Here is a 23,243-nt window from a genome sequence, read left to right as displayed (position 1 = left end):
GGAAATTGAAAATATGGATTAGAACATAAAGAAAACTTGACAACTGACACTGACTGCCAGTGTGTTTCCAGCTGTTAATGATAGAATTTCTATACCACCAGCTTTAAAATGAAAATTTAATGTATAATTTTCGTTTTATAATAAATGTTTAGGTTTACCTTTCTATCGATCACACTTGGTCGATCGGCCACTTAATCAACTCATTTAAGTGAACCAAAACTGCGAAAAATGTTAAATGTCGAAAATAGTCATTCGACATTTCCGGCTGCACCACACTTCCACACCATTGCTACCATGGTTCAAAAAGGGGTGAGGTTTTGTTGTTCGCTTATTCAGAATTCGACATTGGAGACATTCGCACTTCGGTATTTGCGGAAGTCGTTTCGCCCATATTGGGATCAAAGATGTAAAGGTAAACCAAATTTTTAACATACAGAGACATACTTATGTTTTTTAAACACACTGGTAATTATTATAGCTTTTTACATTTGTTGTAATTTTAAAAGACATCACTTGGATGTTCAAAGCTTTGTATTTAATTGGATGTGTTAATGCATGCATTTGCTGACAGAACATGTAATTTTATACTTGAGTTAACCTGGTGAATTGTGCGAACAGTTTTGATAAATTTTTCATATCTGTGGACGAAAGCACTCGTCTGAATATAAAAGCGCATGTTCTGCTGGTGGTTTCAGCATTTATTTTTGTTTTTGAGTCATTTTTGAACATTAGGCCATTCAAAAGTTTTTGATTCCTTCTTAATCTTCAAAAGTACCCTGGATATTAGTGGAAAGAATGGAAAAGCATACAAGAACATTCCTGTTCAAGGAAAAGAAAAGACATCTGTCTTTCAGGTGTTCTTGCATGGAGTCCTTAAACAGACCTTTACCAGTTCATTGTTCAGGAAGGAGGCAAAGAGGTCTAAATGAACTGCCCCACAGATGATCAAGTCTTGGAAGACTCTGGTCTTGCTCAGCTTGTCTGCCATACAATTTTGCTTTGACAGAATGCAGGCTGCCTGGAGAGTAAGACTGTGCTGTGAAGCTATATCCCAAACAAACATGGCTATTTTGCAAAGGGGGTATGATCTGATTTCCCTCTTGCTTGCAGATGATTGTGATATTGACTGCAACCACCTGAAGAGCTCCCATGGACCAAAGATGGTTCAGAGAGTACAGTGCCTTAATCAGGGCAAACATCTCCTTGATATTTATGTGCTTGCATCCATCCTTGGTGTCCCACACCCCCTGCATTTTTATCCATCCTGAAACTGCTCCCCAAGCAAACTTCAAATTGTCTGTGGTGGCTGACTGCTTTGGAACATGGAGGGAGATGGAAAGACCAGGATTTAAAAAGATACCCATTGTCTTCACCAAAAGATTTCTCTTCTGACAAACCCCAGCACTGGGATTTCAGAGAGTAAAGGAGTGCTGATGCTAGGATCAAATAGATTTCAGATACCACTGTATCTTTATGTGGAGTCTTGCCAGGAGTATCATGAGAATCATAGATGCCAAGAGACCCAAAATCCTGAGGTATTCCCTCACAGTGACTAAAGTCCGATTGGAAAACCTTAGAAATAGATCTAAATAAAGATCTGTTTTTTTTTCCTGTTGTAGGGGTTGGGGCTGTTCAAAGTGAACCGAAGTGACTAGATCACATCCCAAAAGCACAATCTTGTGTGAATGTCAAAAAAGACTTTTGAATCTTCTCTTGGAATCTCAGCTTGTGTAAGTGATCCCTCACCCAAGGGAGAGACAGACTCTTGACACTTTGACAAAGACTCTGTAAAGACAAGCAAGTAGTCTAAATGTGGTAAAAAGTGGACAGTCTGTAGTCTGCAATGAGCTACAGCAGGAGCTAGACACTTTGTGAACACTCCTGGTGCCATGGATAGCCCAAAATGTATGGGAGAAAACTGAATGTGATCCAGACACACAAAACCTTCTGCAGTCCAGATGAATAGAGATTTCATAAGCATCTTTCAAGTTTAATGTTACCAGGAAACTTGAAAAAGGAAGAGGCAACAGGTTGTCAAGTGACAATTTTGAATTTGGGCACCATCACAAACAGGTTTAGGAAAGAAAGTTCCAGAACTGGTCTACAGGAATTTTCTTTTTCTGGCGCTAGGAACATCCTTAAATAAAAATCCTTCCCCGCCTGGCAAGGAGGAACTAGCTCCATCACTCCTTATGACAGCATGGGATGGAAACAAAAGTCTGATTTGGAGAAAGAGAAATGACCCCCTGAGAAGAAGGAATTTCCTTCCTTCCAGCTGTAACCCAGATGAATGATTTTCAGAACTCATTCTCCTGAAACAATCTGTTGTCAAAGAGAAAATGCAGATTCAGACTTTCAGTAAGGAAAAAAGGGGCCAGGATGGGAGAGGGCCACAAGGCTCGAACAGTCAGACTTGTTGGACTGTCCTTAGTTTTGGAATAGTTTTTCGGTTTTGCCTTTCTATTACAGTCAAACTACATTCGTAGCTACCAGATCAGAGGTTGCTTGCTTCCCATTTTCTACCTACTAACACAAGTGTTTGCTTGATTTCCCCTAAATCGTCAGACTTCCATAAACCCGCCTCTTCTTTCTGCTAGGCCATACTGTAGCCGATCCCAGCACCAGCCATCCCTTTCCAGGCTCCACACTAACACCACTTTTAAGATTCAACTCTCTGGGCCAACAATTGTCAGAGAGACAATTTCTTCCTTTCCTCAAACCCATAAATTCCACAATACTAACTTGTTTTTTCTAAGCCACACAAAGCTCCTAGCATTCCTCAGTCTTTTTACTTGTATTCTTAATTTATTTTGCCTTTTCTCTTTTGGCTATTCTAAACATCTCTCCTAGGATTTTAGTTACCAGGCACATTCCATCAGGATGTTTTATCCCATCTTAGGTGCCTGACCATACCTTCCGCTTTTAATAGGTTCATAAGTTCATAGGCTGGTACTAGGCTATCAGCCCTAGGGCCTATACAAGCCTAGCCATAACAATTCCCTGGCTATTTCTTCCCACATTATTTACTTTCCTGGACCCCTGTCTAGCAGGGCGACTGACGTGATCCCTGGGGTGAATTTCCTTTCTCCCATCCAATTGTCAAGGTTCCTCTTGAGGAGGTCCAAAGAGGCACTCTGCTTTACATGTATGGGCAATCTATTCCAGAGTCTGGGGAGTCTCTGGGTCAGGAACCTATCCCTCCAGCATGTTTTGTTTATTGTGATGACAAGGTTTAGATCCCTGGAGCGTGTAGCTCTGAGGGATTGGGATTTCTTTAAGTGTAGCATGTCCAACAGCTCTGGGTTTGACATGGCCTTGTATGTTAAGCAGAGATAGCCTCTGAGTAGATGATATGCAACAGAGTATAGCTGGAGTTTTTTAAGGCGGTCAGCGTAGGGCATCTGCTTTAGGCCTGTGATTCTTTTAGTGAGGTATTTCTGAGGCCTTTCCAGTTGTTGCAGATGTCTTGAGAGGTACATACCAAATGGGGCGTTGTATTCTATAATGGGTCAAATGAGGGATGAGTACAGTGGGACAATGACCTCCTTTTTTCTGGATGAAAAGCCCTTCATGATGAGGTGTGCCACATAGAAGGATTTCCTGACTGTTGTGGCGATGTAGTTATCGAAGGTGAGACCACTGTCCACATGTGTCCCTAAGTCTCTTATCACACTTTCTGTGTTTAGTGTACTGCCACCTATATGGTAATTCATGGATACATGTTTTTTCCCAAAGGGGATAACAATACATTTCTTGGCATTGAGCTTGAGCCCATGGCTCTGGCACCAAGCATCTGTTTCTGTAAGGCCCTTTTGTAGAGTATCCACATCATTTGGGGATTCAATAATGGCTCCCAGTTTGCAGTCATCTGCAAACTTTGTTAGCCAGAGTCCCTTAGTGTTGACCTGTACTTCAGAGAAGTAGATGCCAAACAAGAGCGCCCCAGGACTGAACCCTGAGGTACTCCACTTGTCACTTGTCTGGAGCTGGATTTGGAGTCGGCTACTTTTACAGTGTGGGTTCTATCAGTAAGCCATTTAGCAACCCATTGGGTGACATAGGGATTAATGCCAAACTTAGTAAGTTTATCTATGATTCCAGAGTGGGGGATGGTGTCAAAGGCCTTGGCAAGGTCTAGATAGGCTGTGTGGACCACCTTACCCTTGTCCATGGCTCTGGAGACTGATTCAAAGAAGTCAATCAGGTTCAGGAGACAAGATCGGCCCTTCACAAACCCAAACTGGGTGGGGTCCAGTGTTTGAAGGTTGCCAATGTCTTTGCTTATAAGTCCATGATAATACGCTCCATGGCCTTGCAGATAAGGCTTGTCAGACTGATGGGACTGTAGTTTCTGGGATCCAAGGTGGATCCCCCCTTGTGGATTGGGATAACTGTACCTCTGCGCCACTCAGTGGGCATGAAACCTGAGGTGAGGCTATGATTAAACATGACACTTAGGTGAGGTGCCAGGTCATATTGTAGTTCATGTAGTACACAGCCCGGGATGTCATCTGGTCCCATGGATGCTGTATTCTTGGCTTTAGAGAGTGCATTTTGTACCTGTGTGGCCGTTATTACTGGAATTTGGCAATCTTCCGGTATTGAGATGGGCCATTTAGGGGGTGAGAGGGGGGTGAAGTTGGCACTGAATTGATCTGCCAGGATATTGGCAATATCCTTCGGATCAGTATATTTAATGCCATTCTGTTTTAGCTCAGAGCAGATCTGAGCATTGCCATTTAGATTCTTGACATAGTTATAGAATGCTTTGTGGTTGTCTTTGGAATCTTTGGCAATTTTATTTTCGTAACTAGCTTTGGAAGATTTTATGAGGCATCTCAGTTTCTTACTGAGGCTAGTAAGGGAGTTTTTTGCATCCTGGGATTTTCCTCTTTTCTGCAAAAGTTCCTTCCTTTTGTTGTAAAGTTTGTTTATGGCAGGGGACCACCAGATTGGCTTCCTTTTTGGATGAGAGCATTTTGGTTCTATTTGGGATGGCACGATTCATGCATGAGTGGATGTGCTCACACAGTGCCTTAGTGTAGGATTCAGCAGTTGAACTTTCAGTTCCCATCTGCATGGGTGTCATGAAGTTTGTCACTTCTGACTTGAGTAGCATGAAGTTGGCTTTGGAAAAGTTTTTATGGTGGTTTCTTTACTGGGGGTGGGGTGGGATGTGGATGTTAAGGGTGATTAGCTTATGGTCAGACCTGACTAACGAGGGGTGACCATAGGTATGGAGCATTGATTTCCCATGTTGGTAATGACCAGGTCTAGGATATTGGAGCCCCTGGTGGGACTATGGATTAGTTGATTCAGGGCATTGGAATTTATGAATTCCAAGAACCGCTATGCAAAGGTGTTGGGACACGAGTAGTTTTCCCAGTTAATGGCAGGGTAGTTAAAATCACCCAGTATTAGGGTGTTTGGTTCTATCTTAATATTTTCCAGTATGTTCAGAAAGGTGTAGTGAGAATCTTGGGGTATGGTGGGGGATCTGTAGCAAGCTACAATTTGGATTGTAGTCTTACCTAGTGTTAGTTGCACTTGGAGAATTTCAGACACATTGTGTTGGCCAACTAGCCTGGTGGTGTGAATATCCTTGGTGAATATTGACACTCCTCCACCTTTAGTGTTTCGGTCCTGGTTTGGTGGCCAAAAGTGTGGTAAGAGTTGAAGCCTGGTATTGCAGGGGTGCTCTCTGGAGCCTTGAACCAGGTCTCAGTTACTGCACAGATATCAATGTTCTCCATTTTTAGGAGTGCCTCGAGAGAGTGCATTTTGAGGTTTAGACTTCTAGCATTGAGTAGCATTACCTTCAGATTTTGCATGCTTGTACCTGTTACGGTGGTGGTTTTGTCCTTTGAAGTTTGCCTAAAAAAGGCACTATAGGGGTGGCAAGAGCCTTAGCCAGTAACCTGAATCCCAGGGGCGACAGGTGCAGACCATCTCTGGCAAAGCATCGTGGTCTGTCAATCATGTCATCCCAGGCAGAGAGATACTGGATCCCCTTTGAATGACACCATAAGCTTAGCCAATTGTTGAAGTCAATCATTTTATCCTTATATTGTGGTATAATTCTGGGCGAAGGCAGGATGCTACTCAGGGCTAGGGTCATACCTGCCTGGGCCACATGATCCAAGAGCTCTTCCATGTCTCTTTTCATGTAGTCCAGGGAGTGCGCCTCAAGTCATTCACTCCAACATGGACAATGACAGAGTCATATTTGTACTTGTTGTGAAGTGACTTGAGTGCATGCATTATGTGGTGGATCCTGGCACCCGACAGGCAGCTGACTGTAATTTTCTCCTTATTCAACCTGGTGAGAGGGACATCAGTGTGCCGGACTATAGTCTCACCTATGACTAAAGTGTTAGGTACATTGTCTTGCCTTAGGAGCTGTTGCTGGGTGGCACACTGGTGTTGTGAACTATGTGACACATTGGTTGTGATTGGTGTTTGTTTGCATTTCAGCTTCAGAGGTCTTTGTTGCTTGGGCAGGTTACAGTTAAGGGCCTCTGCATATGTGGATTTAGTGTTGCTATATGTGGGTGTTGGTGGTGCGGGTTTAGAAGGGCTATGTGTTGCTTGAGGTGTAGTGTGGGTGTTAACCTTCTCCTCTTGACTGTTTAGCACAATCTTGGGTGGAGAGAGCTTTGCTTCCATTTTGGCTATGTAAGTGCATCTCTCACAGGTTGTAGTGTTGGGTGGTAGGAGAAGGTTGTCTGTGTACATGGGGCAATTGCTGCATTGCCCCAGTATGCCCAGATTCACCAGGTGGACAGGAGAAATCACCAGAAGCTGACCCTTGGACATGCCTGGTTTGGGGCTTTTTTTTTTTCTTTGTAAAGTATAGGAGCTGTTTCCTTAGCAAGGTACTTTGCAATTATAGGCTGTTTAGTGCATACTATTAATTTCTCCTTGTTAACAAGGAGAGTTCAGTGTTTGTATGAGTTTAAGGCTTCCTAGTGCTTTCCAGCAGGTATTAGAGAAAGTGCTAGTCACAGGGATGCTTAAAGGTAAGATTGAAAAGAATGCACTCTGCAGTGTGCACTAGAGAAGTTAGATGTGAAAGTAGGTAACTTGAGTTTTACCTGTTTAAAAAGTTAAGGTTTAATGGAGAGTTACTATTTTTAAAACAGCAAGATGGATTGAAAGGGGTGGTCACTTTTGTATTTTGGTACTATGAAATACTGTAGGATGGCCAATAAATTTAAATAATTGAAGGTGGGATTTCAAAATGATGATTTTGTGATTACTCACATAAGCCAGTGAAAGTAGAGAGAAATGAGATATATGGTCAGATTAACATAAGAGGCGGGCAACTAGAAAGACAGTGGTATTTCTGCCTGACTCAGAACAGAGAGAGCTGTGGTCTCTTTCAACGTTTTAATATGCTGTTAAAACAGAATGCAAGCAAAACACAAGGTAAAGAAAACAAACTACAGTATTCAAAATATAGAAAGGCAATACAGTAATACAAAAAATAAAAGCAAACTAACCTTTCCTTCACAGCAAAGTGTAGCAGAGTCTGGATGAGCCTTTCTGGTAAAGCTCTGAAATGTTTTAGTTTACTCCTTAAATAAAAATTTTAGTTCCTAGCTCCACCCCCTCTGTTAACAAGTGATTAACCTTAAGTGACCTCTTCTGTCTTATGAATGAGTCCTTAATTAATCAGTTCTTATTTCTGCCTGACTCAGAACAGAGAGAGCTGTGGTCTCTTTTGAAGTTTTAATATGCTGTTAAAACAGAATGCAAGCAAAAATAGAAGTTATGTTCTTACCATAACGTTCCATGTTAGTTGTCTTCTTCTCGCCTTCTTTCTTGCTGGATGGGTTCGGAGCCGACCTCGGCTCCGACTCGGCCACTCAAAGCTCGAGAGTTGGTTCCATCGGCTCGAGGCTCCCCTTATATCCCACAATACTAGGCGGTATTACCTCGGATATCGTTTGTAAGCTAGGCCCAGCCAATAATAAATCCAGAACTACTGGAAATGGGAAAAACCCACCTCTATAAAAAGAAAAGAAGAAGGTGACCTGAAACCTGATGAAGGAATATATGCATAGTATAGCATATACATATATACAATAGAGGTGGTAGAAAGAGAGGTCACAATCAAACTCCTCTAGGTCTGTCCAGGCTAGGGGGAAGGAGGGTGGGACGCAAGAAAGAAGGCGAGAAGAAGACAACTAACATGGAACGTTATGGTAAGAACATAACTTCTATATGTTAAGTTGTCCATCTCGCCTTCATTCTTGCTGGATGGGACTGCGTCCCTAGCACCTTGTCCCGGGTGGCCTATCGGAACAGACTCTTGAGTACAGTGGAACCAAAGTTAGCTCTATGTCTAGAAGCTAAATCCAACTTAGAATGAGAAATGAAAGTGTGAGGAGTAGCCCATGTAGCTGCTGCACAAATGGTATCAATAGGCAGCCTGTCTTGGAAAGCTATAGAAGTAGCCAAAGCTCTAGTCGAATGAGCCTTAGGTCTGTTAGGCAACTTTTGGTGTCTAATCTCATATACAAAGGAAATCAAGCATGTTAGCCATCTGGAGAGTGATACCTTCGAAACTGGAAGGCCCTTTTTGCCTTCTGCATAAGAGACAAACAATTGGTCAGTTTTCCTGATCTGTTTGGTCCTATCCAAATAATACCTTAATTGTCAATGAACATCTAGCCAATGCAATTTTTGTTCAGACCTGTTAGAATAGTTAGGAAAAAACACAGGAAGGTCAATGTTTTGATTTAGATTTGCCGCAGAGGCTACTTTAGGTAAAAAACATGGATTGGTCCGTAAAGATACCCTATCCTTATGAAACAACAGATACGGTGGTCGACTGCTGAGTGCATGAAGCTCTGAGACCCTTCTAGCCGAAGTAATGGCTATTAGAAAGAGCGTCTTCCAGGATAGCAATTTCATTGAACAGGAAGCTGCAGGTTCAAAAGGGGGAAGAATCAAAGATGCGAGAACTAAACTAAGGTCCCAAGATGGAGGAGGATTTCTTATAGGAGGCTTAAGAAGAAAAACTCCCTTCAAGAAAGCTTTGCAAAGCTTGTGAGACATGATGGCAGAATCTGAGATGCCCACATGAAAGTTAGATATAGCTGCCAATTGAACCTTAAGAGTAGATGGAGACGAACCTGCATGGAAAAGTTCGGCTAGGAAATCAAGGACTATTTGAATGGGAGCAGTGAAAGGATCTATGTCCCTTCCTTGAGCCCAATAGGCGAAACGTTTCCACTTACTAAGATAAATCTTCCGAGTGGAAGATTTATGGGAAGCTATCAAAATATCTCGAACAGAGTGAGATATTTGAGGAAGCCTGGCTAAGGTTGGAATTGGAGGAACCAAGCAGTGAGGTTCAGAGAGGGGAGGGAGCGATGTAACTGACCTGACTGATGGATCAAGAGATCTGGAACTAGGTCCAGATGCCAGGGTTGCTCCAACAGAAATTGATGTAGAAAGGGGAACCAAACCTGTCGAGGCCAATAAGGAGCAATGAGGATCAATGAGGCCTTCTGAGCGATAGCTTTCTGTATCCCTTGAGAGATTAGTGGGAAAGAAGGGAATGCATACAGAAGTCCCTGGGGCCAAACTTGGACTAGAGCGTCTCTGCTGGGCTGGCCTGGTAAAGGAAAGAGGGTGAAATAATCTTTGCACTTGCTGTTTTGGGGAGTAGCAAAAAGGTCGCAGCAAGGCTGACCCCACTTGAGAAAAATTTTCTCCAAGATAGAATTTTTCAGAGACCACTCGTGAGGCATGAGAATAGCTCTGCTCAATTTGTCCGCGATAAGATTGGACTTTCCGGGGATGTGCGTTGCTATCAGAAACCGCTGAGAAGAAATCGCCCATTGCCACAGTCTGAGTGCTTCTCGACATAGGGGGTAGGACCTGGTTCCGCCTTGTTTGTTGATATACCACACTACAGACATGTTGTCCGTCTGAATTGCTATCGTTCCCAAGGGAAGAGAGTCTTGAAGGGCTTGCAACGCTAAAAGCACTGCTCTCATCTCTAGAACATTTATATGCAAGTGGCGTTCGTCTGGTTGCCATATGCCCTGGACTGTTCTGCCCTGATAATGCCCCCCCACCCGATCAGGGAGGCATCCGTTGTCAGAGTAGCAACCGGAGGGGGAGGGACAAAGGGTCTTCCTAGGAAGAGCTGGGGGGAAGAAATCCACCAAAGAAGATGATTCTTGCATGCTTGCGTTATCACAATGGTGTGGGACATCGAAAGTTGCTGGTACGACCATTGTGTGAAGAGCATCCATTGAAGGATTCTCATTTGAAATCTGGCTAATAGAAGTAGAAGGATAGCAGCCGCCATAATCCCCAGTACTTTTAGAACTAATCTGACTTTGACTCTGTTGCTGTGGAAAAGAAGGGAGACCAGTTTGTGTATGTCTGCTATCCTTTGGTCTGTGAGTCTCACAGACATGTTGACTGTGTCTAGATTTGTGCCTATGAAGGTAATAGCACGACAAGGCGACAAAACAGACTTTTCGCAATTTATTGAGATACCTAACTTTTGAAAAATGCGAAAGGTGTAGTCTCTGGCAAGTAGAAGAAGATGCTTGGTAGGAGCTGTGAGGAGCCAGTCGTCTAAGTATGGAAACACCTGGAATCCTTGACGTCTCAGGTGAGAAGCTACTACTGCCATGCATTTGGTAAACACCCGGGGGGCAGTGGTGAGTCCAAAGGGCAGGGCTCTGAATTGAAAGTGACTGGTTCCCAGCCTGAAGCGGAGGAATCTCCTGGAGCATCTGTTCATTTTATATGATAGTACGCATCCTGGAGGTCTATAGAGCACATCCAGTTTTCCTTTCCCAATAGGGGTAGGATGGATTGTAACGTGACCATCCAAAATCTTGTTTTCTTGACAGACTTGTTCAAGATACGGAGATCCAAAATGGGTCTCCAGTCCCCTGTTTTCTTTGGAACCAAAAAGAACTTGGAGTAGATTCCGGATCCTTGCTGGTCTGCTGGCACTGGCTGAATGGCTCTTTTTGCAAGCAACTTTGATATTTCTAACGCTGCTTGATCCCTTTGAGCAGTGGAACATCTGGAAGGGATTTTTTTGATTGATTTGGAATGCGAAAGAACGGAATGGAATAGCCTTCGGAAATGATGGACTGTACCCACTTGTCTTGAGTTAGGGATCGCCAGGCTTCTAGGTACAGTGACAATCTTCCCCCGACTGCCTCCGAAGGTGGACAGTCGGGCAACACCTCAGGGATGCTGGAAGGGCTTATCGGAAAAGGTTTCTCGATTGCCCTGGTTCTGCGGACCCCCCCTGCCTCTAGGGCGACGCCTACCATTATTGTTCCCCCCTCTGCCTCTAGAGGGGAACCGACTCTGTGCGTCAGGCAAAGTCCCTTGAGATTGTTTGCGGAACCACATTTTTCCACTTTTCTGGCCTTTGGGGTAAGGCCTAGAAGGAGTAGAAAAACGGACTCCGACGGCAGAAAGAGTTTTGCAATCTGTCTCGCACCTTGTCAAGGTTTCTTTCACCTGAGGACCAAAGAGGGACGATCCATCAAATGGGGAATTAGTGAAAGACGTTTTAAAGGGGTCCGCAAAATTGCATAGCCGCATCCAGGCATGCCGGCGTAAGGCCACACCTGTCCCTGAGGCTCTGCTCGCTTCATCAGCCGCATATGAAAGAAGGCGCATGGAGGAGTTAGCTATAGAATTTAGGGTAGCCAGCTGAGCGTTCATCTTGTCCTGAAAACCCGCAGCTGTAGGATCCTTTAACATCTCACTTGCTTCCTTGATCAAGTCTCTTTGAAGACGAGTGAAATGACAGAGGTAGTTCAGCAAACGCATAGCAAAGGTCGCTGACGAGAACATCCGCTTCCCGTACCTGTCCATAGACCTAGATTCCTTGTTAGGAGGATGGACAGGCACCGAAGGATCAGCTAGCTCCTTCTTAGTGGCGGCAGCTACCACCATAGCATCCACAGAAACTCCCTTAGTCAGAAATTGCTTATCTGCTGGTGCTGTGATAAACTTTGAAGGTCTCCTGGGGGTGGGGTCCACAGAGTCAGGAGCCGTCCAAGCCTTTTTAGCTACCACCGGGAGGAGGGGGACAAGGGGGGGGGGGACACCCAGGAGGTGGAAGGGCGAGAGCCAAATGCCTCAAGATACACAGATTCATCCTCCGAAGGGTTAAGGGCTGGCCAATTTCCCCCGTTTCAGGATCTCTAGAATGTCTGCAAAGGAGACATCTTCAGAAGGGGAACGGGGGGAACCCTCAGAATCCTCTAAATCCGTGTCAGAGGTGACAGACTCGGGTGAGTCTATGTGCTTCCTCTTGCACTTTCTCTTCCTAGGGGGCTCCCCTGCCAATTCAGGAGAGGCCTCGGAAGAGGATGAGATCCCCACAGGGGATTCTTGAGGAGCTGTCTCTCTGCGGTCTGGGATGAGGGAGTGAGTAGACATAACCTGAGGCACCGAAGAGGGAGGGACGGAGCAGACTGCGGAGTTGAACTGGGTTCCAACACACTCCGCATGACCTCGAAGGCACCCCTGTCAGGCAGAGCCAGAGGTCCCCGCTCTGAAAAGCTGAAAACCTCCCTCGACACCGACAGCGATGGCTCCGAGGCCGATGTCGGAGCCGAACTCACCAGCGCCGAAGCGCCGACAGGGAGAGCGGGGTCGGACAAGGGTCCGATGCCACTCACCCCCTCGGAGCAGACAAGGGAAGTCCGGCGCCGAGATTCTTCCAAGGAAGAAATCAGAGCCGACGACGGCGCCGAAGACAATTGTATCGGCTCCGACGCTACCACAGTCTTGGGTCCGAAACGCCCCGGCTCCGAGCTCAAAGGAGTCGGAGGAGGAACATTTTGAGAGATAGGATGAAGCATCGACTGATGAGTCGGGCTCTGGAGCATTTGGGCCAGTGCCTCGGACTTAAGAAGTCGACTCACTACCCTCTGAAGGTCATGGTCAGAAAGTCTCGATGACCTAGAGGAGTGAGATCTATGGCTCCGTTCAGACAGCAAGGGAGATGCTGGAGCCGAATGAACGGAGCCAAGGGATGGTGACCTGGACTTCTTCCTAGACGTCTGTTCCGATAGTCTGATCGGAGCCGACTCACATATTTCCAATACCTCGGCTCCAGCCGGAGCCGAGGGAATCACAGAAGTAGAAGTTCGAGTCTCATCGGCTCCAGCCGGAGCCGATGTTGAAGTAGACTTCGATGTCTTAGGTGTCGACTCAGTAGCTGGAGTCGAAGACCTAGAAGCCTTAGAAGGTTTGCCCGAAGAAACAGTCGGGGGACCCTCAGGCTTGAGTAAGCCCCGTAAAATGAGCTTATTCTTTCTTTCCTGCAGGACTCTAGGGCTGAAGCCATGGCATACAGCACAAGAGTCCTGCAGGTGTAAAGGTCCCAAGCAGTACACACAAGAAGTGTGACCGTCTGTCAGAGACATTTTCTGACAGCACGAGTCACACTTCTTGAAGCCTGAGACCTTCGAATCCTTGGACATTTCAATAACAAGTGCAATCACACCCAAACAGAAACACACTGATTACACTCTGAAGAAAAATAAAACTAATTTAAAACTAGTAAGTTAAAATAGTCTATAAAGTCCCTACTAAAAAACACACACACTCAAGGAGGGATGAGAGGGCCCGAAGGCCTAAGGAAAGAACCGAAGTTCTTGTTTGGCAGGAGAGAGAAAAAACAAGGGAAAAAGGAATAAAATCTTTTAAAATTAAGGGGATACTGGTCAAAAACTAATTTAAAAGGGAATTCCTAAGGTTTTTAAACTGTTCTGAACACTAACCTGAAGCCGGTTGAAGCAACACACCTCGATAGCTGTAGCGGCAAACGAGATCTGAGGTAATACCGCCTAGCATTGTGGGATATAAGGGGAGCCTCGAGCCAGTGGAACCAACTCTCAAGCTTTTAGAGTGGCCGAGTCGGAGCCGAGGTCGGCTCCGAACCCATCCAGCAAGAATGAAGGCGAGATGGACAACTTAACATCACAAGGTAAAGAAAACAAACTACAGTATTCAAAATATAGAAAGGCAATACAGTAATACAAAAAATAAAAGCAAACTAACCTATCCTTCACAGCAAAGTGTAGCAGAGTCTGGATGAGCCTTTCTGGTAAAGCTCTGAAATGTTTTAGTTTACTCCTTAAATAGAAATTTTAGTTCCTAGCTCCACCCCCTCTGTTAACAAGTGATTAACCTTAAGTGACCTCTTCTGTCTTATGAATGAGTCCTTAATTAATCAGTTCTTATTTCTGCCTGACTCAGAACAGAGAGCTGTGGTCTCTTTTGAAGTTTTAATATGCTGTTAAAACAGAATGCAAGCAAAACACAAGGTAAAAAAAACAAACTACAGTATTCAAAATATAGAAAGGCAATACAGTAATACAAAAAATAAAAGCAAACTAACCTTTCCTTCACAGCAAAGTGTAGCAGAGTCTGGAAGAGCCTTTCTGTATAGTTAAGATAAAATGCCACACCTCCAGCTTAAGGTTCACTTGGGTATTTACAAGCCCTGTGCAGCCAGTACTCACATCCACCTGATAGACAATAGTCCCTAGGGTTCCTGCTCCACCATAGTCTCAAGCATCCAGTACAGTAAAGCTGGCTCCACTTTATTCAGGGGGTACTAAATGGCTTTCCCCAAAAGTCCTCATTGTTCCTTTTTCAACTGGTTTCTGGCCTCATGTTATAACTCTAACTAGAAGGCAAACATGCACATATTAATATCGCACGCTAGCACATCTGCTGAATCCAAGTGGTTGGCCATCTCACACAGGAAAAAACATGGTCTATGATCAATGGAAGACCAGTTTTTCTGACTTTGCAAATCTGCTTATTCTCCACTACCTAGGATCCACCTTGGACCAGACAGCCAACCCCGCCCCCATGCTAACCCACACTCTTAAACTTCATATGAAGAGCAACTCCTGCAAGAAGTCATTTTAGGACATTTGAGATTATCCTTCAGATTTAGGTTAAGTAAAGGGTAGATATGTGGAAGCTTTACAGTGAAAGAGCAGATAAAGATTATTGCTTATGTTAACACAAAAGCAACTAAATTCAAACTTGTTATCCTTATATTAATTTGTACTGGCATTACTTCTAGATTTAAGTTTGCACTTTATACTTATGGAATTGTTTTTGGTACAAGTACTGATGGTGAATGCTTTAGTGTTTTTAAAACTTTTTTTTTTTTGCACCAAAAGTTTTTTTCAAATGAATTCCTCACAATAAGTTTTAAAAAACGGGCTACAGTTACTCAGAAGGCCAACCTCTCAGGCTATCCTCCACAAGGGACACACCCACGTGGACAGCACACTGATGAACATACCCCTACATGTTTGCTATAAATTCAGGCAGCTCCGGTCACTTTTTTGTAAAACAGTGCTCATCTGACTCTAATAAAAAACTATTTTAAAAAGAACATGCTTCTGTGTTTACTTTATTCATTTAAGCTTTTATTCTCAAGATAACAATATTTCATGGGAAATTTTACTTCAAACCTGACCATTCCCACTGAAAAAGAGGAATTTCAGTCAACATTAAACAATGGCTATTATGGACACTAGCTCAACGAAGGAGTGTCTCCTACTAGTTCCAACCTTTCCAGGGGCAAGTTGGTTACACCTACATTTCTTGTCTTTCGGAGGCTTGCAACTTCTTTATGAAATTCCATTGCCATTTCTTCTTAAACACTTGTTTACCTGAACTTTGCTGAGACTGTTTATTCTGTTTTTTGCCAAAACTGGATGAGGAGATAAAAATTCCCTTGGACAATTTGGAAAAGGAGGGCTGAAAAAAATTGAGATTCCCTGGATCAGCTTTCACCTTTCATCATACTTTTTGATCACCTCTGCAGCAAAGGGACCAAACACTAAATATCCAAGGAAGAATTTAAAATCTTATTTTATCGTCATATGGGAGGTTATGACAATTCAGCCATGCAAATCTCCTCAAAACACTTATTCCAGGGCTATGACCACTAGTACTATCAGACAGTTATACACACACTGCAAACAATGAGTAAAGACTTGTACAACAGAAAAAAACTACATCAAAGTGTTTTCCCTCACAAGAAGAAACTGCAGACAAAACATTCCCCATACTTTCACAATTTGTCAAAGTAAAGTAACATGGGCCTGACAATTCAAAATTCTGAAAACAAAAGTTGCAGAAGTATATACTTTTTCCCCACACCTATCAATCTTCCCATCCTTATCAAAAAGAGTAGGATTGAAATAAAGTATTGAGCAGCAGTGAGATCAGCTAAAGCTATAGCTGCGTGGGGTTTGGGGAATTGTACATTAAATTTAAAAGACTGAGGAATTGTATACATCATCTCTGCCTTTTTAGGTGCAGCTGGGTGGGAAACTGGGAAACTGCAGGCAGTAAACACATTCTCTAATGCTGAGAGAACAAGAGAAATGTGTGTAGGTTCTGGAAAATCCTACTGCAATACTTTGTAGTATTTTCTGAGACTGAGACACCTCAGTGTTCCCCCAGTTAAAACACAGACACATTTTAGCAATAGTCTCAGAGAAAAAGATCCCCCACAGAGAGAATCAGAAACTGAGCTTTCCTCAGAGTCTGAAACAGAAATCAGAGGAAAAAACCCTTTCTCCGTCCTTGCATCTTCCTGTTCAGATTCAGAATCTTGTTATCTCTTCAGGAAAAAAGGAATTTCCTCTTTCTTTTACCAAAAATCACTTTACAGAAAGATCAAGATCCTGAATTAAACCTTGAACCAGACCAGTTAAACCACTCCTATCTAAAGAAATTTGAGGAGTAGATACATGCATGGTTTTCCATTTTTTGGACAAGAAAAATTGAGCCAACCATGTTAATAATGGTAGCAGCTACCTTCCACAGGGATGGACACAGCACTCTGGCAATGCAGGGAAACCTTTCCTGTTCCCTCTCAAAGGACCAACAAGACTGGCTCTCCCTTACCTACCAAGAGAACTCTAACAGCTGCAGAAAACTTGGCTAACCCCCAGTCTAAAGTGGCTGTAAGTTCTATAACACAGGGATCCCAGGGTAAAATATGAGTGGTCTGAGTTACAACAAATGGCAACAGCAGAGTCACCCACCTGTAGCTGAGGAAAACTGCTAGCCTGCTGTGGTGGCAAAGACTGTTGGCTTAACGTTTTTATTTTATTTTTTTTTTTTTTGTGGCTGGAAGGAGGACTGACCATGGAATCAGCAGTCTTCTCCATGGTCAAGTCAAAAAAGGTGGCTCTTTCCTGGGGCAGCATGCAGCAAATGCCAGTAAAGAAGGTACCAGTCCACAAAAGTTACTGTTTTTTTGACAGGGGAAAAATAAATAAATAAATAAAAAACAGTAAAAAGCACTTTCAAACATTATGCCAGCCCCACCAAGGAAAAGCAATTTCTCCACAGAAAAATATGTTTTCAGTTAGTTAAAGCTACTTTTACACAGAGGAAAAAGGTGTGTTCCTTTTAAAAGTATGTTACAGTCTTCTAACAATCCATTAAAACAGAACACTCCTAGCTTTAAAATAACTTTTCAAAGAAAGTAATAAAACATCAGTAATTTTAAGAAAATGGAAGTTTTTAGAACCAGAGGGAATTTATCTACTCAACAAAGGAAATCATAAGCTGACTGTCAATCCTCAAAAGTTTCAGAAGAGTGTACTCTTCAGCAGCAGCAAAGCTCTGAAGGGCTTCATGCCCGAACTTGTCTTAGTCAGCTCAGTTTGAGCTGACAGTTTGGGCATGTGGAAAGTGCCCTGGAGCTTTGGACTCTGGTTGGCCATTATATAGTTGGCAGAATACAACCCATATAACTAAGGCTACTGCAACAGTGATCAATATGATGAACACCTGCCCAGTTACCAGAATAATTAGCAGAGTGAGTGTACACTGCCCCTGTATCTTTCTCTACAGTCAACAGCTAGGGTAAGAATCATGCTACCATTCAAATGCTTCAGAGTAACTGAACTGATGTGTCAAACTACTCTACTTCAATTGATGAAACCTCCATAAAGTTATACCAATTTCACACACTTGATAGTGTGCTGTTCTGCAACGTTTTTTCACTAAATCAAACTACATAGCTGGGAAATGCTGCATTATTTGAAAGATAATTCAGTGTTGAATATTACTGTTCAATGACTATTGCCATTTCATTTTTGTAGGTTCCATGCTTACCTCATATGCCACCATGGAGTGCTCATCAAGTTCTTCAGGGACATCATCACCGAGGTACTGCAGTTGTTCCCATTTGTTGTGCACTACATAGAGAATAAAAAAATGCAAGCTACGTCTGGAATTCAAAGCCAACATGTAACACCTAAATCCTCAACCATCAAAACTTACAATACAACTTAACACAGACAGCTATAAGCACTGATAAAACTACATTGTCACATAAGTGTACAGGGCAAGCTCCAAGTACCAATAATCTCATCAAAAAATACACCTACCCTGAGTTATACAATAATACAAATTTTTTCCAGCATTTGTTAGCACTGGAAAGATGCATCCAGCTGTACCAAACTGGTTAAGCAAATAAAGCACATTACCAATAACCAAAAATTAATTTATAAACTTAAAACCAGCTTGTGTAGTCCTGTGCACTAAAACCATCCTAATTTCTGGAACTGCAGAATTTTATATTCTGAAATGATGATGTACTACAAACGTCTAGCATTTAATATGCAGGTTAAGATTCCCTTTTCATTTCTCATGGAGCTTAGGATATATCACACAAGAGCAATTTTTTTGACAGCGGCCAGTTTTTCACTATAACACTGTCCTTTCCTTTCTTACCAACTTTTCTAATGATAACGCTTGTTCCACAGACATCCCCTCCCTACTTCCTCCTAACTAGACAACCTTCCACCCACTCTGAAATTTGAAGCATGGGCAGTTTCTGTTAAGAGGTGCCTAACAATGCAAGAATTGTAACAGAGACCCCACAAAAGTTTGAATTCAGGTCCAAATAAATGAAAATAAGACTTTTGAGGGGATAGCTCTGGCTCACTTACCAGGACACTGCAGAGACGGTTATCCTGGGACCTCATGTATCTTTGCAAGCCCACTATCTCTACCAATACCAGAACTAAGGACCTAAATTTTCACAAATATGGTGGACAGACAGGTTTCTAACCCAACATCTTCTAAGGCTCTTCAATAAACTTCCCTTCCATGTTAAGCACAGTGATTCACTATCTTCCTTTAAACAAAGATGACTGGATGGATAGCCACAAATTTACTCTGCGATTTACTCTTATGGGCATCCTGAAATAAGGTGTGGTATAAGAGTGGGTACTGGCAAAACACAGTCAAAAGACTTAGTTGCCTCGGATTATCTATAATCTACAACAAAACATTAATGCTGAGACTGCTGTATCTCCAAGTATCCCCCCTTACTCTGAAGTAAATCAATCTCACAATTAGTACACAGAAGCAGAAGGGGTGTAGGAGAATAGTGCTGACATTGGGGAGCTGCCTTAAGTTCCCCTGCAAAACATTTTAAAAGCATAATAGTGAGCTTTGAAATTAAACTCTGTCAGAACTCCTCAGGATTTGCACTATAAAGTACCATACTTCAGGCCAAGAGACTACTCACCATTAACGCACCCTTGAAATGATACAAATCCAGCAACTCTCGAATATTCTGCCTAGTAATTTTACCACATTTTTACTTCCTTCAGACTAATCAGCACTCAATAAAAAGGGAAAAGCTGTAGCTACTTTCTCAGTTAACAAAATACTAAGCCTAGATTTTCTGGTCTTCCTGAATCTGTTACAGACAATGAAAAACAATGGAATTAGGCATTTGACTGATGCATATTTTTTCTGGTGTGCAGGATTGACCCAAAAGCTCCTCTTACTGCACCCAATTAACTTGCTTGTTCCTTTATTGGGGAGACAGCCCTCCATGCCATTCATCTGCCTAGTAAAGGATAGGTTCAGAGTACATCCGTTCAGTAGCCTGCATGCTCTACTACAGCTGCCTCAAGGGGTGCATGTATCCATCCACACATGAACTATCTCCCAAACAAAAGACACAATGCTTAAAATGTAGGTATGTTAGGCTTTTAATGCTAGGAGATACACCTGCATCTCTGAAGGTGTCAGCAATGCAAGGAGCCAAGCTGCCTCCATCCCAGAGGATAGCTGACATGGCATCAACTGCTCACTTGTTTCCTCCCCACCCAGTCCTTCCATCGTCCATGCCACTAGTCAAACATGGGTCATCTCAGACACAGTCAAGGCATTACCTCTCAGTGCCTTAGAGACAGGCTGGTTGATGCATACTTGATATATTTTTATTTCACCTAATTTGCTAACTACACAGTCACTTGAGTTTGCAGCCTTCTTCCAGAAGTCCTGGGGTGCATAGTGGTTCAGGCTATTAGGCAGAGAGCTTTTCTCCAAATAAATTTCCTTTGGGACACACAGCTGATGTAAAATTCATCTGCAGATATAAGGTTGTGCAAATTCAACGTGGGCCCAGAAAAGCATGTAGTCATGCCCACAGCTTCAATAAAGTACAGTTGTGTACACTTAGCATAAATGTAGATGTTCAAGTGTATTCACTGTTGCAGTCATTACATTTGGGTAATCCTGCTGGCAAGGTTGCCCTCAGTCGGCCTGAATTCCAAAGTCTTGGGTCCTGTGTCAGCTGCTGTCGCCCCTTCCCTGAGGTCAGGTCGTCAGGGGTATAAAATTGGTTACAGGTTCATAGGTTAGTACTGAGCTATCTGCCTGAAGGCATATATTAGCCCAGCCACATTGTGTGGTATTCACCGCCCCTTCAGTAGTTCCCTAGACCCTTGTACTAGCAGCTAGTACCCTTGGCCCCTATCTAGTAGTGCTGTTGGTGTGATCCCGGTGTGACCTTTCTGTTACCCATCCACTCATCAAGGTTCATCTTGAAGAGTGATAGTGAGGGGCTCTATCTTATGTAGATTGGGACGCTATTCCATAGTAAGGGAAATCTCTGCAAAGGGAATCTATCCCTCCAGCATGTTCTATTCATTGTTGTGTTGAGGTTTATATCCCTAGAGCGTGTAGCTCGAGTAGATTTGGTTTTGCTAAGATGGAGCATGTTCAACAATTCTGGGTTGGACATGGCTCTGTACGTTAGACAGAGATCACCTCTGAGAAAGCGGTATGCAACAGAGAACAGTCTTAGCTTTTTCAATCGTGCTGCATAGGGCAACTGTTTGAGGCCAGTAATTCTCTTGGTTAGGTACCTCTGGGGTCTCTCCAGCTGCTGGAGATGTCTAGCCAGGTACATTCCAATTGGTGCATTGTACTCAATAATGGGTCTGATGAGGGAAGAGTAGAGGGGCACCACTACATCTTTAGATCTTGATGCGAGCCCTTTCATGATCAGATGGGTCACACAGAAGGATTTTCTAACCACTTTGGCAACATGGTTATCAAAGGAAAGCTGGCTATCTACTTGGGTCCCTAGATCCCTTATTTCTTCTTCAGATTTCAGGGGATTACCTCCTATGTTGTAGTTTGCGGGTACTCTGTTTTTTCCAAAGGGGATTACTATGCATTTTTTTTGCATTTAGCTTGAGACCATGGCTTTGACACCATGCATCAGTCTCATTTAGGCCCTTCTGGAGGATCTCCATGTCGGCCGGAGACTATTATAGCACCCAGTTTGCAGTCGTCCGCAAACTTAGTCAGCCACAGCCCTTCCGTGCTTGCCTGTACTTCTGAGAAGTATATGCCAAACAGGAGAGGCCCCAGGACAGAGCCCTGAGGCACACCACTCGTTACTGGTCTGGATTCGGACATAGATCCCACTACTCTTACTTTATGGGATCTGTCTGAGAGCCAGTTTGTGATCCATCTTGTGACGTAAGGGTTTATGCCCATGCTGGTGAGCTTATCAATAATACCCGACTGGGGAATGGTGTCAAATGGTTTAGCAAGGTCAAGGTAAGCCATGTGTACCTCCTTTCCCCTATCTATAGCCTGAGTAACTGTCTGAAAGAAATCCACCAGGTTCAGGAGGCATGATCTGCCCTTGACGAAGCCAAACTGTGTGGGGTCCAGTGACTGGAGGTTCCCAATCTCTCCATTTATGAGTTCCATAATGATTCAGTCCATAGCCTTACAGATCAGACTGGTCAGGCTTATTGGTCGGTAGTTCCCAGGGTCAGTTGTGGCCCCACCCTTGTGTAGCGGGACCACCGTTGCCATGCGCCATTCTCTGGGCACATATCCTGTGGAGAGGCTGAGACTGAACAGGGTATTAAGATGCGGGGTTAATTCCTTTTGGAGCTCGCATATGACACAGCCTTGGACACCATCTGGTCCGATGGAGGCAGTGTTTTTAGCTTTAGATAGAGCCTTGTTAACCAACGTATCAGTAATAATTGGACTTGCACAATCCCCTGGAATGGTAATAGGCCCTGTAGGTGGTGGGGAATTTGCACTGAACCTGTCAGCCAAGATGTTGGCAATGTCAGAAGGGTCAGTGTATTTTGTTCCATTTTGTACTAGCTCACAACAGACCTGAGCGTTGCCATTTAGGTTTTTGACGTAGCCATAGAAGGCCTTATGGTTATCCTTGGCAACTTTTTTTTCAAAATTAGCTTTAGTTGACTTGATGAGGGCCCTCAATTTCTTACTAATGCTGATCAGGGATGACTTTTCTACTTGAGATTTGGCCTTTTTTTGTACAAGTCTCCTCCTTTTATTATAAAGTTTGCTTATGGCCGGGGTCCACCAGACTGGCTTCTTCTTGCTTGAGGAAGGAGTCTTGGTTTTATTTGGGATAGCATGGTCCATGCAATCCTGAAGATGCATATAGAGTGCCTTGGTGTAGGATTCCGCATCCTGGATATCATTATCCTTCTGCAAGGGAATAGTGAAGCTTTCCACTTCGGATGCAAGTAGTTTGAAGTTTGCTTTGGAAAGGTTTTTGACTATTTTTTTTGACGGGGGGAGGTGAAGGGGTGAGGATGTCCAGGGTTATCAGTTTGTGGTCGGATCTGACCAAGAAGGGAGTGATAACGGGTGTGGTACAGTGGGGGCCCATATTTGTGATGATTAAATCCAATATGTTGTCCCCTCTAGTGGGGGAACATACTAGTTGTTCAAGGGCATTTAAATTTATAAATTCTATGAATCGCTGAGCATAGGAGTTGGAACATTGGTAGTTTGCCCAGTCTATACCAGGGTAGTTGAAATCACCCAAGATTATGGTGTTGGGTAGGACCTTTATATTTTCCAATGTCTCAAGG

General features: G+C 43.5%; 1 protein-coding gene across 1 annotated transcript in view; it reads right to left on the bottom strand.

Moving 5' to 3' along the window:
* The window catches only part of LOC122793018 (tip elongation aberrant protein 3-like), a 1,132,520-nt gene that overhangs the window by 950,851 nt on the left and 158,426 nt on the right, over nucleotides 1–23,243 (bottom strand). The window contains exon 2 of the mRNA XM_044060662.1: nucleotides 18,175–18,257. Coding sequence (XP_043916597.1) covers nucleotides 18,175–18,257 — 83 coding nt within the window. The remainder of the gene's footprint in view (nucleotides 1–18,174; nucleotides 18,258–23,243) is intronic.

Source organism: Protopterus annectens, chromosome 2.part0, assembly GCF_019279795.1.
Source record: "Protopterus annectens isolate FY-2018-M chromosome 2.part0, PAN1.0, whole genome shotgun sequence".
Lineage (NCBI taxonomy): Eukaryota > Metazoa > Chordata > Ceratodontiformes > Protopteridae > Protopterus > Protopterus annectens.
This window is presented reverse-complemented; position numbering and strand designations above follow the sequence as displayed.